The following is a 20,333-nucleotide window of genomic DNA, read 5'->3' as shown; positions in this document are numbered from 1 at the left end:
AACCAACATATTCCTAAATGATTTATTTCAGCCGGCGTGATTCTCAACAGAGCTGCGTCCCGGGAGAGAGTGTCTCTCCCGGGGCTGACGGAGCAGCCTGACCCGGCGGAGACGTCTCTTCTCGGGCTGTGAGCTGAGGCTGCTCCCCGGGGCCGGCGGCTCTTCTCATCTCCGAAAACATCGGGTCAAATTTCTTAACAGGCGTTATTTGGATAAACTGAGCCCCGGTTGGGGATCTTAAGGTTACCATTATACCTGAAAAAATATTAAAACTTAATAAAGTGGCATATTAACAGCGCTACAGCTGAAATTAAAATAGCTTTTGGCTCTCAGCTTCCTGATCAGGTTAGGGATGAAAACGAGGCGGAGTAGGAGAATTGGGACAGGCACCTGGGCCAAGTGCCCTATCTCAAGTGCCCTAAAATCTCCCCCTTCTTTTTTAGGGCTTAGGGAAGAAAAGAAGTGCGAGTGGAGAAAAGAAGGGCGAGTGAAGGAGAATTGGGATTGGGCCTAACAAGACCAGAAACAAACCTAGTAATGTCCTGATCCTGCGTGATTGTATTCCATCATCCTGGTTCAGCTAGTTTCCATATGAGCTTGTTTTCAACTGCAGCACAATAACACAGAGAAGTGGATGATGATGTTGAACTCACTAGAAATGTTTCCATCCATCAGCTGAGATCAGATATGTGTGGCGACTGCACTACTATTTCTACACTATTGGAGGATTGACACCAGTGCTTTTAAGGATTGACACGACTACTAACTAGTCCCAAAGTCCTCTAGCAGAATAACCAGCTCCAACACCCCCCTCCACCTCAGGAAAGGAATGAATAGTAAATGTTACTGATTTGAATTGGACTGAATTTGGAGATGAAACCTGAATTTTAAATGTTAAAGATTGAAATGACATTATTTACTATTATAGTAATCAGATTACACCGTATATCAGCATCACTGAAATGGACCTGATGCTTAATCAATCGATAAAACGATATGCAAATATTATTCATATATTTATTCAAACAAGGCCGTTATAAACACAAAACTGTAATTAAATACAGACACATGCAGATGCACCAAAACTTTAAATCAGATTTAAAATACAAATAGTTTACAAAACTGTACATTAACAAGAGGAAGAACTGCTGATCACCAGATTCTGTCTCCTTCTCAGTTCATCTCAGTTATTCCAGACCGAGACCCAGAGACCGGAGACCGAAACAAGACCAAGACCACAGAGAAGTTAAAACACAATAAAATACTTTAAAAAACACAATAGAATATTATGTTCTGAAAAGAAATGCAAATGTGCATGTGTTGCTTCGATTATTATTATTGTTATTATTATTATTATTATTATTATTAGTAGTAGTAGTAGTAGTAATAGTATTAGTATCATCATTATTAGTAATAGTAGTATCATTATTAGTATCAGTATTATTATTATTATTATTATTATTTAATTATTTTATTTGTATTATTATTATTATTATTATTATTATTAATATTAGTAGTAGTAGTAGTAGTAGTATTGTTATCATTATTATTAGTAGTAGTATCATTATTAGTATTATTATTATTATCGTTGTTAGTATCAGTATTATTATCATCATCAATAATAATAATAATTACATTATCATCATTATTATAATTATGATAATTGTTATTATTATCATCATTATTAGCATTTTTATTATTATTATTATTATTAATATCATCATCATCATTATCATCATTATTATTATCATCATTATTATTATTATTCCTATTATTATTAGTGCCATTATTATTATCATCATTATTATTATTATTATTATTATTATCATTATCATTATCATTATCATTATTATTAATTATTATTATTATTATTATTATTATTATTATTATTATTATTATTATTATTATTATTATTATTATCATTATTATTATTATTATTATCATTATTATTATTATTATTACAATTATTATCATTATTATTATTACTATTATCATCATTATTGTTATTATTATTATTATTATTATTATTATTATTATTATTATTATTATTATTATTATTATTATTATTATTATTATTATTATTATTATTATTATCAGTATTATTAGATCATCACTGTTCCTCCCCGACTTACCTGAGTTTGTCCGCGCGGTGGCAGCAGTGAGACCCAGAATAACCTGAAGAGTAGAAGAAGAACCTCCGTCCTGAAACCGTAGAAGAAGAACCTTGTTCCCCATAAGCGTAGACATCTACATAAATAAACGTGTACATGTTTACATGTATATTTACATGTGTATTTGTTTCTGATCAGTTAAACAGCCGCCATGCTTGCAGGCTGGTTCCTGCTGGCTGCTGCCGTCCTCGTCCTGGTTCTGGTTCTGGTTCTGCAGATCCAGCGGAGAACCAGCCATGGTACGTTTGTCCTGTTAATATTATATAATATAATTATTATTCATGGTATGTCCACATCAGCCTAGGTGTATAATATAGCCTAGGTGTATAATATAGCCTACAGGTGAAGAATATGGTGTATAAGTTAATCTATTTCAATAATTCAACTAGAATATGGTGTAAAAGTTAATTTATTTCAATAATTCAACTAGAATATGGTGTCAAAGTTAATTTATTTCAATAATTCAACTAGAATATGGTGTAAAAGTTCATTTATTTCAATATTTCAACTAGAATATGGTGTAAAAGTTAATTTATTTCAATAATTCAACTAGAATATGGTGTAAAAGTTAATTTATTTCAATAATTCAACTAGAATATGGTGTAAAAGTTAATTTACTGTATTTCAATAATTCAACTAGACTATGGCGTAAAAGTTAACTTATTTCAATAATTCAACTAGAATATGGTGTAAAAGTTAATTTATTTCAATAATTCAACTAGAATATGGTGTTAAAGTTAATCTATTTCAATAATTCAACTAGAATATGGTGTAAAAGTTAATTTATTTCAATAATTCAACTAGAATATGGTGTAAAAGTTAATTTATTTCAATAATTCAACTAGAATATGGTGTAAAAGTAAACTTATTTCAATAATTCAACTAGAATATGGTGTAAAAGTTAATTTATTTCAATAATTCAACTAGAATATGGTGCAAAAGTTAATTTATTTCAATAATTCAACTAGAATATGGTGTAAAAGTTAATTTATTTCAATAATTCAACTAGAATATGGTGTAAAAGTTAATTTATTTCAATAATTCAACTAGAATGTGGTGTAAAAGTTAATTTATTTCAATAATTCAACTAGAATATGGTGTAAAAGTTCATTTATTTCAATAATTCAACTAGAATATGGTGTAAAAGTTCATTTATTTCAATAATTCAACTAGAATATGGTGTAAAAGTTAATTTATTTCAATAATTCAACTTAAAAGGTGAAACTAATATATTACCTAGTAATATTACATGCAAAGCAAGATATGTTAAACCTTTATTTGTTATAATTTTGATGATGGAACTGTTTATTGATTTCATAAAATATTCTCTAATTTATATTTTATTTGGGGTTTTCATAAACTGAGCCATAATCACCAAAATCATAACAAATAAAGGCTTGAAATATTTCACTTTGAATGTAGTGGGGAATAATATATTAGTTTCACCTTTAGTTAAATTTACTACGAATGACATTTTGCAATATATTCAAATTTTCCGACCTTCACCTGTATATTATGACATAAATAAATAAGAGCTAAATATATGTCCGTATTAGTTCAATACGGGACGCAATTTTTTTTTCTCAAATAAAGGACAATTCCGTATTTTACGGGACGGATGGCAACCCTAGTGCCATAAAGTAAAGTTCCAACCATCACTAAAGCAGCTCCTCTGCAGGTAGATGGCAGGTTGTTAGTGAAAACATCTGTTTTAAATGTACTGGCTGTTCTCTATCGTATCGAGACTATCTCTCCACTCCGTTACATATTCCATATGTACGGGGATTGATCCCCCTGCTGCTGTCCCCGTACATATGGAATATGTAACGGAGTGGAGAGATAGTCTCTCACTCAGAGAACCAAGGTTACAAAGTAACCAAACGATCCAGAAACATGGCAGCGTTTTTCAGGGTTTGAAATCCTTGAAAGTGCTTGAATTTCAATGGTGTGTTTTCAAGGCCTGAAAAGTGCTTGAATTTTAGTTTACGTACTTGAAATTATAACCGTGTCTTTCACAAAATTGGGATCAGACTGTATAGTTTAGTTATCACAAGGAGAAATAAAATCAGTAAGATTAAACATAACTAGTTGTTTACAGCATGATACAATGTACATAATTGTGATAAAAAGCAGAAAAAATAATTATGAGTGTATATTCCTGTAGAAATTTTACCCCAGCGATAAGGTGCTTGAAGATTTTAAAATGACCCTTGAAAGTGCTTGAATTTGACCTTGAAAAATGGGTAGGAACCCTGGTTTTTACTTTATGGCACCTGGATTATAAACATCTTCAAAGTGCTTTAATGTTGTTTTTTTTTTTTACAAAATCAAAAATAGTTTTGAATCAATCTTAAATTAAGACCAATTTTGAAATGGGTTCAGTCTCAAAGCACCATTAGTCTAATAATGTTCTTTACATTAAGCTGATATTTGCTCATTAAAACACATACCTCTGGATCAGCCAGTACATTTAGAACGTGTGTTTTCACTAACAACCATCTCCCTGCAGAGGAGCTGCTTTAGTGATGGTTGGAACTGCTGGACTGGTTGTTATGGTGCTGGTGTTGATACTCGTGTGTTGTTCCTCCAGCTGACCAGCAGCCCCCCCGGGACGCCGCCCCCCTCCGGCTCGCCGAGCCGGCCCCCCGGGCCGCCGGCGCCCCCCGCCGGAGACGGAACCTGGCGGCCGTGATGGCGACTCGCCGGAGAGAAGAGCCCGGTACCTGCAGCCCAAACTCCCCCACAAATATACACACCAAACTACCAAAACAAACTATTACAAACACCAAACTACCAAAACTAATAATTACAAACACCAAACTACCAAAACAAACAATTACAAACACCAAACTACCAAAACAAACTATTACAAACACCAAACTACCAAAAATAACAATTACAAACTACCAAAACAAACTATTACAAACACCAAACTATCAAAACTAACAATTACAAACACCAAACTACCAAAACTAATAATTACAAACACCAAACTACCAGAACTAATAATTACAAACACCAAACTACCAAAACAAACTATTACAAACACCAAACTACCAAAACAAACTATTACAAACACCAAACTACCAAAACTAATAATTACAAACACCAAACTACCAAAACTAATAATTACAAACACCAAACTACCAAAACTAACCATTACAAACACCAAACTACCAAAACTAATAATTACAAACACCAAACTACCAAAACTAACCATTACAAACACCAAACTACCAAAACTAACAATTACAAACACCAAACTACCAAAACTAACAATTACAAACACCAAACTACCAACACTAACCATTACAAACTACCAAAACTAACAATTACAAACACCAAACTACCAAAACTAACAATTACAAACACCAAACTACCAAAACTAACAATTACAAACACCAAACTACCAAAACTAACAATTACAAACACCAAACTACCAAAACTAATAATTACAAACACCAAACTACCAAAACTAACAATTACAAACACCAAACTACCAAAACTAACAATTACAAACACCAAACTACCAAAACTAACAATTACAAACACCAAACTACCAAAACAAACTATTACAAACACCAAACTACCAAAACTAACAATTACAAACACCAAACTACCAAAACTAATAATTACAAACACCAAACTACCAAAACTAACAATTACAAACACCAAACTACCAAAACTAACCATTACAAACACCAAACTAACAATTACAAACACCAAACTACCAAAACAATAATTACAAACACCAAACTACCAAAACAATAATTACAAACACCAAACTACCAAAACAAATAATTACAAACACCAAACTACCAAAACAAACTATTACAAACACCAAACTACCAAAACAAATAATTACAAACACCAAACTACCAACACAAATAACTACAAACACCAAACTACCAACACAAATAACTACAAACTACCAAACAAACTATTACAAACACCAAACACATTCATTTTTAGTCAAAAAATTTCATTACACTTAAAACTAGAGTCATTACCAGAAAAAATAACTTATTTGACAATTTTCACCTTTTTCAAGTAAATTTTCACTTGAAATAAGTAGGAAAATCTGCCAGTGGGACAAGATTTATCTTCTCATTACAAGCATAAAAAATCTTGTTCCACTGGCAGATTTTTCCATTTATTTCAAGTGAAAATCTACTTGAAACAGGTGAAAATTGTCAAATAACAAGTTATTTTTCCAGTGATGAGTCTTGTTTTAAATGTAATGAGATTTTTTTGACTGAAAATTAGACATTTTAACTAGAAATAAGACCAAATTCTTGTTAAGTTTTTGAGTTTTTGCAGTGTGAATTTTCCATCTCACAACGCGACATAGAAGGATTTGTGTTGCTGAATGAACGCCGGTTAGGACCCTCAGGATTTGATAAGTGTTTTACTACGAGGTGGCCGCAGGAACAAATCTGATCTCATGCAGACATTTAAGTGTTTTTCAGGGTTAAAATCTTTTATCCCCTCAGAACATGAAGCCCTGATAGTTTGAGCACCAGAAACAACTAATGACCAGATGTAGCAGAGCCCGCTTGTAATTACTGGAAACTTCCTGCACAAACACCACAGAAGTGAATGAAGAAGTAGTTTATTTTGATTTCAGAAGACGAGCTCGAGGAGGAAGAAGAGGAAGAGCAGCAGAACTTCCAGCCAACGGCGAAGATTGGAGCCAAGAAGCAGAAGAAGTTGGAGGAGAAACAGGCCAAGAAAGCCCAGCGTGAGGTGAGACCTGCAGCACATCCAGGCTCAGTGTTTTTCCGATTTTCCGATTCTAAATCGATTCTCATATTAATTCCTAAAAATCAATTTGTATGTCTTAAAGAGCGATTTTTTTTTTTTTTTTTTTTTTTTTTTTTTTTTTTTTTTTCTTCTTCCTCCAATCATCACATTACAACTTTTGGTATTTTTTTGTTTATTCCCAAAAATGAATGTTTTGCTTGACACAGGATTTTTGCCTTTTAAATATGATTAAAAGGTATGAAAACGTTAAAGTTTTCAGTTATAATTGCATAAATTGTCTATATTTCTTTGCTTTATATACAGGACTGTCTCAGAAAATTAGAATATTGTGATAAAGTCCTTTATTTTCTGTAATGCAAAAATGTCATACATTCTGGATTTTCTACAAATCAACTGAAATATTGCAAGCCTTTTATTATTTTAATATTGCTGATCATGTTTACCGCTTAAGAAAACTCAAATATCCTATGAAATTTTTGTTTTTTTAATTGCAATACAGAAAATAAAGAACTTTATCACAATATTCTAATTTTCTGAGACATTCCTGTACTGTCTTGGGGTTACATTTGCATAAAACGCTAAAAACCAAATTCTCAAAAATGGGAAAAACTAAAACCGATTTCATCCGTCTCTGTTTCCTCCCTGGATCTGTTTGATAATTCTGACACATGATGTTTCTGTTTCAGTTCTATCAGCATTCTGGGAGCTGATTGGTCCTTACAGCATCATTAGCTGCAATACTTGCTGTTTAATCTTAATATAATACTAGTATTAATATCTTTTTTTTTCCTTTTTTCCTCTTTTTTTCTTCCTTTTTCCTTTCCTTTTTTCTTTGAATTTTGACTTTTTTGTCAACATTTTAACTTTTTCTCGAAATTTTGACTTTTTTCTCGACTTTTCGACTTTTTTCTTGAAGTGCATAATTGATTCATATGATCGATTTTTTTTTTTTTTATTTATTTTTTTCTTCCCCAATCATTACAGTACAACTTTTAGTATTTTTTTGTTTATTCTCAAAAAAGGAATGTTTTGTTGGACGCGAGCATAAGTAGTGCCATGTTTTTGACTTTAAATATGATTAAAAGGTATGAAAACATTAAAGTTTTCAGTTATAATTGCATATATATCCATTTATATACTGTCTTGGAGTAACATTTGCATAAAATGCTAAAAACCAAATTCTCAAAAATGGGAAAAATTAAAACCGATTTCATCCGTCTCTGTTTCCTCCCTGGATCTGTTTGGTAATTCTGACACATGATGTTTCTGAAAGCAGTTCTATCAGCATTCTGGGAGCTGATTGGTCCTTACAGCATCATTAGCTGCAATACTTGCTGTTGAATCTCAATATAATACTAGTATTAATATGTTGCAAAACTGCAGTCATATAATTCATGCAACAGCTGAAAAAATAGTCGATTCGGATCGAATCAAAGCGTGATAATCAATTCTGAATCTTAAGAATCAAATCGATTATTCCCATCTGAATGGATCCCCCAGCTGGTCCTGAGCTCCACGTGTCCTTGTACTTCCAGGCAGAGATGGAGGAGAGAGAGGAGAGGAAGAGGATGCAGGAGCTCCGGGAGCAGGAGAGGCGGCAGGAGGACGAGAAGGAGCGGCTGCTGGAGCAGAGACAGGTGTCGTACTCGTTCCCTCCTGGCGTCGGAGCGAGGAGAGGCTGACGCCCGGCTGACGCCCGGCTGACGCTCTGCTGACGCTCTCTTCTGTGTCATCAGGAGGAGGCGGAGCTCCGAGCCAAGGAGGAGCAGGAGCGGCGGGAGGAGGAGGAGTATCTCCGGCTCAAAGCCTCTTTCGTGGTAGAGGAGCAGGGAGAGGAGGAGCAGCTCTCCGAGGATCAGGTCAGCAGCTTCACCACTAGGGTGTAACCATACACGAGGAATGGGTGATATTTTACCGTTCAAGATAAACCGTCAAAAAAATTCCTCACGGTAAGAATTTGTATCTCACGGTAAAAATGATAAATTCCTGTTGATGATGTTTTTGTGTAAAACTGATTTATGGTTCTGTGTTAAATCCATGCACAACGTACGTGAAGGAAGGAAGGAAGGAAGGAAGGAAGGAAGGAAGGAAGGAAGGAAGGAAGGAAGGAAGGAAGGAAGGAAGGAAGGAAGGAAGGAAGGAAGGAAGGAAGGAAGGAAGGAAGGAAGGAAGGAAGGAAGGAAGGAAGGGAAGAAGGAAGGAAGGGAAAAAAGAAGGAAGGAAGGAAGGAAGGAAGGAAGGAAGGAAGGAAGGAAGGAAGGAAGGAAGGAAGGAAGGAAGGAAGGAAGGAAGGAAGGAAGGAAGGAAGGAAGGAAGGAAGGAAGGAAGGAAAAGAAGGAAAGAAGGAAGGAAGGGAGAAAACGAGGAAGGGAAGAAGGAAGGAGAGAGCAGGAGGAAGGAAGGAAGGAAGGAAGGAAGGAAGGAAGGAAGGAAGGAAGGAAGGAAGGAAGGAAGGAAGGAAGGAAGGAAGGAAGGAAGGAAGGAAGGAAGGAAGGAAGGAAGGAAGGAGAGAAAAGAAGGAGAGAAAAGAAGGAAAGAAGGAAGGAAGGGAGAAAACGAGGAAGGGAAGAAGGAAGGAGAGAGCAGGAGGAAGGAAGGAAGGAAGGAAGGAAGGAAGGAAGGAAGGAAGGAAGGAAGGAAGGAAGGAAGGAAGGAAGGAAGGAAGGAAGGAAGGAAGGAAGGAGAGAGCAGGAGGAAGGAAGGAAGGAGAGAAAAGAAGGAAAGAAGGAAGGAAGGGAGAAAACGAGGAAGGGAAGAAGGAAGGAGAGAGCAGGAGGAAGGAAGGAAGGAAGGAAGGAAGCAAGGAAGGAAGGAAGGAAGCAAGGAAGGAAGGAAGGAAGGAAGGAAAGAGAGAAAAGAAGGAAGGGAAGGAGAAAAGAAGGAAGGAAGGGAGAAAACGAGGAAGGGAAGAAGGAAGGAGAGAGCAGGAGGAAGGAAGGAAGGAAGGAAGGAAGGAAGGAAATGAGCCAGAAAGAAAGAAAGAAAGAAAGAAAGAAAGAAAGAAAGAAAGAAAGAAAGAAAGAAAGAAAGAAAGAAAGAAAGAAAGAAAGAAAGAAAGAAAGAAAGAAAGAAAGAAAGAAAGAAAAAGAAAGATATGAGCCTGAAGAAAGAAAGAAAGAAAGGATTCTAAAAGAAAGAAAGAAAGGATTAATTCCCATTGATGACGTTTTTGTATTGGTATTTTTTTTATCCTTATTTTTATCGTTATCGGGATAAATGCCAGAAATTATCGTGATGAATTTTTTAGTCCATACCGCCCATCCCTACCATACACTAATGTCACGATAACAATACGATATTATAGCAGTATTTTTTTAACAACCTTGAATGAAGAACATATGACTGGAAAAAATGGTCTTTTATTTGAAAGACACAAAATACAAAACAATGCTGTGCGTTTGGCCTATTTTTACAGTTTGTAATGCTTTATAACTGTTTAAGTCAGGGATCAAGAACCCACGGCTCTTTAGCGCCGCCCTAGTGGCTCCTGGCGCTTTTTCAAAAATGTTTGACCTTTTTTTTCCTTTTTTTTCTTTTTTTTTTCCTTTTTTTTCTTTTTTCCTTTTTTTCCTCTTTTTTTCTTCCTTTTTCCTTTCCTTTTTAATCTCGACATTTCGACTTTTCCCTTGAAATTTTGACTTTTTTGTCAACATTTCGACTTTTTTGTCAACATTTCGACTTTTTTGTCAACATTTTAACTTTTTCACGAAATTTTGACTTTTTTCTCGAAATTTTGACTTTTTTCTCGAGATTGTACTTCAACGTTAATCTTGACATTTCGACTTTTTCTCAACATTTCGACTTTTTTCCCGACATTTCGACTTTTTTCTTTTCCAGAAATTGAACAACTAAAATTAAATAAATAAATAAAAGTTAATAAATAAACTATGAAAAGTCCTTTCAGTAAGGTTTTGGTCTGGGGGTCGAGGCGCGGCCGTCACGTGATCCCGCTGCACCAATAGGATGCAATAGGACACAATATATTAATATCAATAACCCTCAATGACACGTATCGTGATGTTTTTGTATCGTGAAATGTCGTGGCCCGCATCCGGCTCTTTAGCGCCGCCCTAGTGGCTCCTGGAGCTTTTTCAAAAAATGTTTGACCTTTTTGTAGCGGCCCCTTGGTTCCAATAAAAAGGCGGAGAGATTCGTACGGGTGCTCAAATTTTATTTCCATACCGGGCACCGTGAAAACTGACGGGAAGACAGAACAAAAGGGGGATTAATGTAAATTAACAAAACATTCCACAATTAAACATCACATAAATACATCACATCCCATGCTTCCATCCATAAACAGAAATTTAAAAGATACATTTATTAGAGCGCAGTCTGTGACCACTATTAAAATTCTAAATGTATTAATATTAAAAAATAGCAAAGGCAGCATCATTTAATGAGACAGATAAATAAATTTAAAATAATACAAATACCTCGTTCCACTAGCAAGGGTGCTTGTTTGGAAAGTGTCAGTGATTGATGCCTTCAGGGAACCATCCCGACAATTAATCACACTTGAAAATAAACAACAAAAACCCAGATTAATGTCAAAGAAAGAAAACCCATAAAATAAGTAGCATTTTAATTAAGACCTGTCATCAAATTCAAACTTACTTGAATAAAGGTGATAAAAACAAAAGAAACGGAGCACAACGGACCCACGGGAGAAACAGCTGAGATGCAGCAGGTGGAGATTACAGCAGAATCATCACCAACTTTCTACCTTTGCACCTCCACTAAACCACACTGGTAAAAACTGACCACCAGGTGGCAGTGAAAACAATTTACCGCCATTTACACTTTTTTTTCCTTTTTTCCCTCTTTTTTTTAATCTCGACATTTTGACTTTTTTCTCGAAACTAAGTTACTTACTAAGTGACGTAATTAGTAAGTAACTTACTAAGTTAAGTTACTTACTAAGTTACATTACTAAGTTACGTAATTAGTAAGTTACTTACTAAGTTACGTTACGTACTAGGGCTGCACGATTAATCGTTAAAAAATCGCGATCTCGATTCATGCTTGAACGCGATCTCATTTCCAAATGACGACGATTTATTATTTTTTTTTTTTTTTTTAAAGATGGCTGCATAAAAAAAGGACTAGGCCTATGTTCTAGGTTGTTGTAGTCCTGTCATGGTCAACTATCATGTTGTCATGTTTGTTATATTTTGTTAATGATTGTGGATTACATTTGGAGAAACATCTACCTTTCTCATCACCTGACACATATTGCACATAAATATTGTTAAAATTGTTATTGTTAAAATTATTTAAAGACAAGAGAGATGTTTATTGTTTTTATGTTCAATGTCAGCTGTTACAGCAAAAAGCAGCCAGAGGAATAATTTGTTGCCTCAGAACTACAGGATCTGTTACAAGTCCCCTTTCTGAAAGGGTGTTCAACTCAGGGAGGAACAAATATTGTTAAATTGTTATTATTGTTTAAATTATTCAAAGGTTTGTGTAAAGAAGACAAGAGATGTTTATTGTTATTATATTTTTGTTCAGCTGTTGCAAAGTTAAAGTAATAAGTGCAATAAATTTTATATTGGAAAAAAATCATGAGAGAATCGTGATCTCAATTCTAAGCAAAGAAATCGTGATTCTCATTTTGTCCAGAATCGTGCAGCCCTATTACGTACTAAGTTACTTACTAAGTTACGTTACTTACTAAGTTACGTTACGTAACTAAGTTACGTACTAAGTTACGTTACGTACTAAGTTACTTACTAAGTTACGTTACTTACTAAGTTACGTTACTTACTAAGTTACGTACTAAGTTACGTTACGTACTAAGTTACTTACTAAGTTACGTTACTTACTAAGTTACGTTACTTACTAAGTTACTTACTAAGTTACGTACTAAGTTAAGTTACGTAATTAGTAAGTTACGTAATTAGTAAGTTACGTAATTAGTAAGTTACTTACTAAGTGACGTAATTAGTAAGTTACTTACTAAGTTAAGTTACAAGTTACGTACTAAGTTACTTACTAAGTTACGTTACGTACTAAGTTACTTACTAAGTTACGTTACGTACTAAGTTACTTACTAAGTTACGTTACGTACTAAGTTAAGTTACTTACTAAGTTACTTACTAAGTTACGTTACGTAACTTACTAAGTTACGTTACTTAAGTTACGTACTAAGTTACGTTACTTACTAAGTTACGTACTAAGTTAAGTTACGTAATTAGTAAGTTACTTACTAAGTGACGTAATTAGTAAGTTACTTACTAAGTTAAGTTACAAGTTACGTACTAAGTTACGTTACGTACTAAGTTAAGTTACTTACTAAGTTACGTACTAAGTTAAGTTACGTAATTAGTAAGTTACTTACTAAGTTAAGTTACAAGTTACTTACTAAGTTACGTTACGTAATTACTAATAAAGTTGTTAACTTAGTTGCTTACGTAAGTAACTATCATCTTCTAGAGCAGTAAAAACCCCCTCTGTTCCTCCTCCATAACACCCAGCCTTTGTGTCCCCGTATTTCGGGGAGGAGACACCCTCACCTCCTCCCCTTTCCCTCCATCCTCCTCTATCCTCCCCTTCTCCACCACAGTGACTCCAGTTTTAAGGGCTCCAGGTACCAGCGTTGGGTTTGAACCGGCGTGCACCGACCTCCTGGTGCCTTACAGCCGTGAACTAACCCACCCTGAGGCTGGTTCTCGTAGAACATTTAACCTTTGGTGTCAGGCGGTGGACTTAAAAACATAAGTTGTGTCTCCATCACTCTGACCCAGATCCTCCCAGGGATTGAACTTGTATCCTCTGACTCCCCAGGCAGCTCTCTGACACCCTGAGCTACGCTGTTGGTAGATCACTGGATTTCTTTCAGTCTTTTCTATCTACATTTAGAGTCAAAACCAGAACATTTCGACTTTTTTGTCAACGTTTTAACTTTTTCACGAAATTTTGACTATTTCCTCGGCATTTTGACTTTTTTCTCGAAATTTTTGACTTTTTTCTCGACATTTCAACTTTTTTTCTCTAGATTGTACTTCAACGTTAATCTTGACATTTCGACTTTTTTCTCGACATTTCGACTTTTTCATGAAATTTTGACTTTTTTTCTCGAAATTTTGACTTTTTTTCTCGAAATTTTGACTTTTTTTCTCGAAATTTTGACTTTTTTTTTCTCGAAATTTTGACTTTTTTTCTCGAAATTTTGACTTTTTTTCTCGAAATTTTGACTTTTTTCTCGACATTTCAACTTTTTTCTCGACATTTCAACTTTTTTCTCTAGATTGTACTTCAACGTTAATCTTGACATTTCGACTTTTTTCTCGACATTTCGACTTTTTTCTCTAGATTGTACTTCAACGTTAATCTTGACATTTCGACTTTTTTCTCGACATTTCGACTTTTTCATGAAATTTTGACTTTTTTTCTCGAAATTTTGACTTTTTTTCTCGAAATTTTGACTTTTTTTCTCGAAATTTTGACTTTTTTTCTCGAAATTTTGACTTTTTTTCTCGAATTTTTGACTTTTTTTCTCGAAATTTTGACTTTTTTTCTCGAAATTTTGACTTTTTTTCTCGAAATTTTGACTTTTTTTCTCGAAATTTTGACTTTTTTTCTCGAAATTTTGACTTTTTTCTCGAAATTTTGACTTTTTTCTTGAAATTTTGACTTTTTTCTTGAAATTTTGACTTTTTTCTTGAAATTTTGACTTTTTTCTCGAAATTTTTACTTTTTTCTTGAAATTTCAACTTTTTTCTCAAGATTGTACTTCAACGTTAATCTTGACATTTCGACTTTTTTCCCGACATTTTGACTTTTTTCTTTTCCAGAAATTGAACAACTAAAATTAAATAAATAAATAAAAGTAAATAAATAAACTGAGTGAATGAGGAACATATGACTGGAAAAAATTGTCTTTGAATTGAAAGACACAAAATACAAAACAATGCTGTGCATTTGGCCTATTTTTACAGTTTGTCTAGTGGCTCCTGGAGCTTTTTCAAAAATGTTTGACCTTTTTTTTCTTTTTTTCCTTTTTTTTCCTCCTTTCTTTCTTTTTCCTTCTTTTTTTCCCTTTTTTTCCTCTTTTTTTCTTCCTTTTTCCTTTCCCTTTTAATCTCGACATTTCAACTTTTTTCTTGAAATTTTGACTTTTCATGACATTTCGACTTTTTTCTCAAGATTGTACTTCAACATTAATCTTGACATTTCAACTTTTTTCTCGACATTTCAACTTTTTTCTCAAGATTGTATTTCAACTTTTTTTCTCGACATTTCAACTTTTTTCTCGACATTTCAACTTTTTTCTCGACATTTCAACTTTTTTCTCGACATTTCAACTTTTTTCTCGACATTTCAACTTTTTTCTCTGCATTTTGACTTTTTTCACGACATTTCGACTTTTTTCTCAAGATTGTACTTCAACATTAATCTCGACATTTTGATTTTTTTTCTTGACATTTCGACTTTTTTCTCAACATTTCAACTTTTTTCCCGACATTGACTTTTTTCTTTTTGAACAACTAAAATTAAATAAATAAATAAAAGTAAATAAACTATGAAAAGTCCTTTCAATAAGGTTTTGGTCTGGGGGTCGAGGTCGTCACGTGATCCCGCTGCACCAATAGGATGTTACTAGTAAACACAATATATTCATATTAATAACCCTCAATGACACGTATCGTGATGTTTTTGTATTTTGTAATTTCATGGCCCGATATATTGTTCCACCCCTAATCACCACCTTCTCCTGCAGCTTCTCCAGCTTGTTATTAACGTTTAAACATGTTCTTCTCTCAGTCCCGCAACCTGCTGCAGGATTTCATCGACTACATCGAGGTGAGTCACTAGTGGTCCAGCTTGAGTGTCGGCTCTGAGCCGGTTTTAACAGGTTTTAACCCCCCCCCCCCCTCCGTCTGCAGAGCTCCAAGGTCGTCCTCCTGGAGGACCTGGCTTCTCAGTTCGGGATGAGGACCCAGGACGCCATCAGCCGGCTGCAGGACCTGCTGGCTGACGGCTCGCTGACGGGTGAGTGGCTGGTGAGCTGGAAGACGGGACGGGATCTAGAATACGATCCAGTCCAGAAATAAAATGATATGCCGACGAGATAAAAGAAGATTTAGGTCCAGTCCCAATGTTCACCCTACTCACTACCACTAGCCCTCAAAATGAAGCCACAGACTTTAGGGCCCTTGTAATGTTCCCGAGGGATTGGGACACCACTTGCTACGTCACTGCGTGGTTTACGTTCGGATACGTAAGCGGTCCTGGGCATTTCAGATCAGGTTGAAAACGCTGCAGCTTCACATTAAGCCTGATTTAAGGTTTTGCGTTAAATCGACGCAGAGCCTACGGCGTAGCCTACGTACGGCGTGCGTCACCGCTTAACCTACGCCGTAGGGTCTGCGTTGGTGTAACGCGGAACCATAAATCAGTCTTTATTCTGGCGAGATCTGAAAAAACTTTGCAACAACGGGCAAGCGAGTGATTATGTACATTCACTGAGTGAATATTATGAAAGTAAAATATATATTTCTCGCTAGAAATGTAATCAAAACACATTTTTATGCAGAAACTAACTCAAAATATTGATTTTATTCACTAAAAAATTAGAAATGTGTTAGGTTCCTAAATGATCACAACATAAATTAATAACTTAGGAAAGACACAGAGACTTGTGGAATGATTTTTCAGGCGCTCCTGCAGGAGGGGGAGAGCATACTGACAGAGGCAGAGCCCCCTGACAGCAAATGCTTCCCAAAGACCCTCTTCTTGCAGGAAGCTATGTATTGGTAAAACTGACAGGAAACATGACCATATTTGGAACAGTGAATGGACAATGAACAGATGGAGAACACAGACATTGTATCAGATGATGGTTGAAAAGTCACACCTATGACTTTTCAGTTAATAAGCAACTTATCTTGTGGTGTGCAGAGCAACAGACATCCTTTTAAGAAACCTTAAATGGTCAAGGGGTTTTTGTTGTCATCAGATGGTCAACTAACAATGGGATAGTTGTTGGACAGCCCAAACTCAGGAAGGGCTGCCCTGTCATCTGTTAACATGTGATAACCAGCAGTCAGGGTAAAGTATTTAAGAAACACGAAGGGTCAAAGGGGTCAAATGAGGCCCCTTCTGGTCAACAGGAAGTATTGGACAGATGTGTCCAACTGCACAAACGTCAACTGTTTAACAGAGCAGACAACCCCCCTTAATACCCTCAGGGAGTGGCCTGTCCTGTGACTTCTGTTAACAATGGTAAGGATGTGAAAAACGCAGCAGTCAGCTTCTCTGAGCTGACCTAATTAAGCCTATTCTGATAGTTTCATATTTTCATAAGGACAAACTTGTTCAAAAACTCAGATTAATCTCACAAAATGTCCGCCATGTTTTTTTCTGCAAATGATGACGTAAAGCATTCTGGGAAATTTTCTCTAGCCCTCCGTCAGCGAGTCAGCATCTGAAATCCCTCGCTGTGAAGGGCTAGATTCATACACACTAGCCCTCGTTATGTCCACTAGCCCTAGATGCAAAGAGGAATTGGGACACCACTACCCTCATGGGAACGCACAAAATTTAGGGGTAGTGCTGAAAAGTAGGACTAGGGGGGGGATTGGGACTGGGCCTTACTCATTTGCTCCGAGTTACTCCAGAGCAGCATGAAATGCTGCGGAGTCTGACCACTAGATGGAGCCAGATACAAGACGGACCAGCTTCATCTCCATTGATTGATTGATTGATTGATTGATTGATTCATTGAGAGTTGGACTGCAAACAGATGCACCAAATGTGGACCCAGTCTGGGCCTCAGAAATGTTATATCCGGCCCTGCTACTTTCAATTGATTGTATAATGGTTAAACATTCAACCTTTCACTGAACAATTCTATAAACAAAAATAAAATAATGAATGATACTGAGATATACAGCTATATTTGTACAAAGTTTGGTGACACTGACTGAAATATAACTTTATACATATAACTCCAAAATTTGAAGATGTCACTGTACGTGTCCCATTTTGATCTGAATGAAACTTGCATTTCTCTGTAAGTCGACAGTTTGTGGTGAGTTTGAAGATGATCGGACAAAGTATGGCAGATTTGATCATCGGTTATGACTTCATATTTTCAGAAATATAGAGTGACGACGTTCTTATTAGACCCTAAGTTGCAGTGTATGAAAACTTTGCTGCTGATTCTGTTTTTTCTGATTCTGTTTTTGGAGGAGAAGCAGAGCTTCTTCTAAAATGCAGAAGATTATATTCATTGTGTACGTAGTGCAGGCAGACAGAAGTGCATTATGGGTAAACGGGGCCAGTAAAAGTAAACCTGGTAATGAACCAACTTCCCCTCATTTAAACCCAGAAGACTTGTGGGGATGAAATGCTGGAACTAAGAAACTCAAAGATGTGGCTCACCAGCTGATAGGGATGGGCGGTATGGACTAAAAAAGGTATCACGATAATTTCTGGCATTTATTCCGATTAAAAATGACGATAAAAAAAATACCAATTCAACTCCATCTTTGTAACTATAAATCTATCACCACATTCAGTCTTTGGAGCCAAAACACTGCTCTAAAAGATACTAAATACTACTAAACGTTATCAAGGGGAATTTATCTTTTTCTTTCTTTCTTGATCATTTCTTTTTCTCTTTCTTTCTTTCTTGATCATTTCTTTCTTTCTTGATCATTTCTTTTTCTCTTTCTTTCTTGATCATTTCTTTCTTTCTCTTTCTTTTCGGCTTCCTTCCTTCCTTCCTTCCTTCCTTCCTTCCTTCCTTCCTTCCTTCCTTCCTTCCTTCCTTCCTTCCTTCCTTCCTTCCTTCCTTCCTTCCTTCCTTCCTTCCTTCCTTCCTTCCTTCCTTCCTTCCTTCCTTCCTTCCTTCCTTCCTTCCTTCCTTCACGTACGTTGTGCATGGATTTAACACAGAACTATAAATCATCTTTACACAAAAACATCATCAACGGGAATTTATCATTTTTACCGTGAGATACAAATTCTTACCGTGGGGAATTTTTTTAACGGCATATCGTGAACGGTAAAACATCACCCATTCCTACCAGCTGATGATGGTGATAGTGTGATACGTGTCCAGGTCATACTGCAGGTATTAGGTGTGTAGTTGAGACTCTGCGGTTGCTAAGTTACCGCAGCTGGAGGTCAGGAGGTCAGCTCCATCTGCTCCATCAGCTCTCTGGTTCCTACCGTCCCCGGTAAAGGTGGATGACGTGTCTGCTCTTTTCTGCTGCAGGTGTGATTGACGACAGAGGGAAGTTCATCTCCATCACCCCCCAAGAGCTGGACTCTGTGGCTCAGTTCATCAGACAGAGAGGCCGAGTCTCCATCACAGAACTGGCTCAGGCCAGCAACTCCCTCATCAACCTCACCCCGGAGAGCCGGGGGGCCTGACGGAGCCTGACGGAGGCTCCACCTGACGGAGGCTCCCATAGACATGTATCCGTATCCGCCCCATGGAGCTGCTGCGATACGTCAACGTCGCCGCCATATTGGATGTGGCAAAACTGCGCTGTAAACTAATACAAATAATTAACTTCTATTCATAAAGCGCCTTTCTAAAAAGAAATTTACCTTTTACGTCTCATTTATTCATTCACACATGCACTTTTTTCCTCTCTCTCTTTTTTACTTTTTTCTCTTTTTTCCTCTTTTTTTTCCTATTTTTTTCCTTTTTTCCTCTCTCTTTTTTACTTTTTTCTTTTTTCCTCTTCCTCCCTTTTTCCGCTTTTTTTTTCTTTTTTTCCTATTTTTTTGTCCTTTTTTCGCTTTTTTTCCGTTTTTTCATCTTTTTCCTCTTTTTTCCTTATTTTCATAAAGCATCTTTCTACAAAGAAATGTACGTTTTACGTCTCATTTATTCATTCACACACGCACTAATATACTTGGGAAACAGTTAGGCACCAAATATAATATATTTAATTTTCTCAGATGGCAAAAATAAGAACTTTATTGATCCCACATAGGAGTAATTCATGTTATATCAGCTATAGAGAACAAGGTAGTGCCGAAAAACAATATATATCCCCCCTCACAAAAATAAGAAAAATATAGAAACATATTTTCTCATCAACAAAACAAATTTAAAATTTTTCAAATAACAAAATAACATATTTGGAAAATTGTTCAGACAATAAAATAACATTTGAACCATTTTTCAGACAATAAAAGAACTGAAAAAATCTGAAAAATGGTTCAAATGTGTTATTTTGTTACTTGGAAAAATTTAAAATATGCTTTGTTGATGAGAAAATATGTTTCTCTATTTTTCTATTGTTTCTCAGGCTTTATAAAAATAAGTCCATTTACTTGTATTAGTTTCCAGCGCAGTCTTGAACATCCAATATGGCGGCGACGTTGACGTACGGCTCAGCGCTCGATGGGGTGTCTACGTTTTTATGTCTA

The 20,333-nt window shown here is 35.6% G+C and overlaps 1 protein-coding gene across 1 annotated transcript; it reads left to right on the top strand.

The window, feature by feature from the left end:
* The first annotated feature begins 2,210 nt into the window (after positions 1-2,210).
* On the top strand, positions 2,211-19,497 carry LOC133425268 (DDRGK domain-containing protein 1-like). The gene is made up of 8 exons (XM_061716024.1): positions 2,211-2,410; positions 4,762-4,890; positions 6,799-6,917; positions 8,471-8,572; positions 8,672-8,794; positions 15,705-15,743; positions 15,827-15,932; positions 19,165-19,497. The coding sequence occupies exons 1-8, from the start codon at positions 2,323-2,325 to the stop codon at positions 19,320-19,322; spliced, it is 864 nt and encodes a 287-aa protein (XP_061572008.1). The 5' UTR covers positions 2,211-2,322; the 3' UTR covers positions 19,323-19,497.
* Positions 19,498-20,333: the final 836 nt, after the last annotated feature.

The sequence above is a fragment of the Cololabis saira genome, chromosome 24 (assembly GCF_033807715.1).
Source record: "Cololabis saira isolate AMF1-May2022 chromosome 24, fColSai1.1, whole genome shotgun sequence".
NCBI lineage: Eukaryota > Metazoa > Chordata > Actinopteri > Beloniformes > Belonidae > Cololabis > Cololabis saira.
The sequence above is the reverse complement of the archived record's forward strand: the minus strand, read 5'-3'. Positions and strand labels throughout refer to the sequence as shown.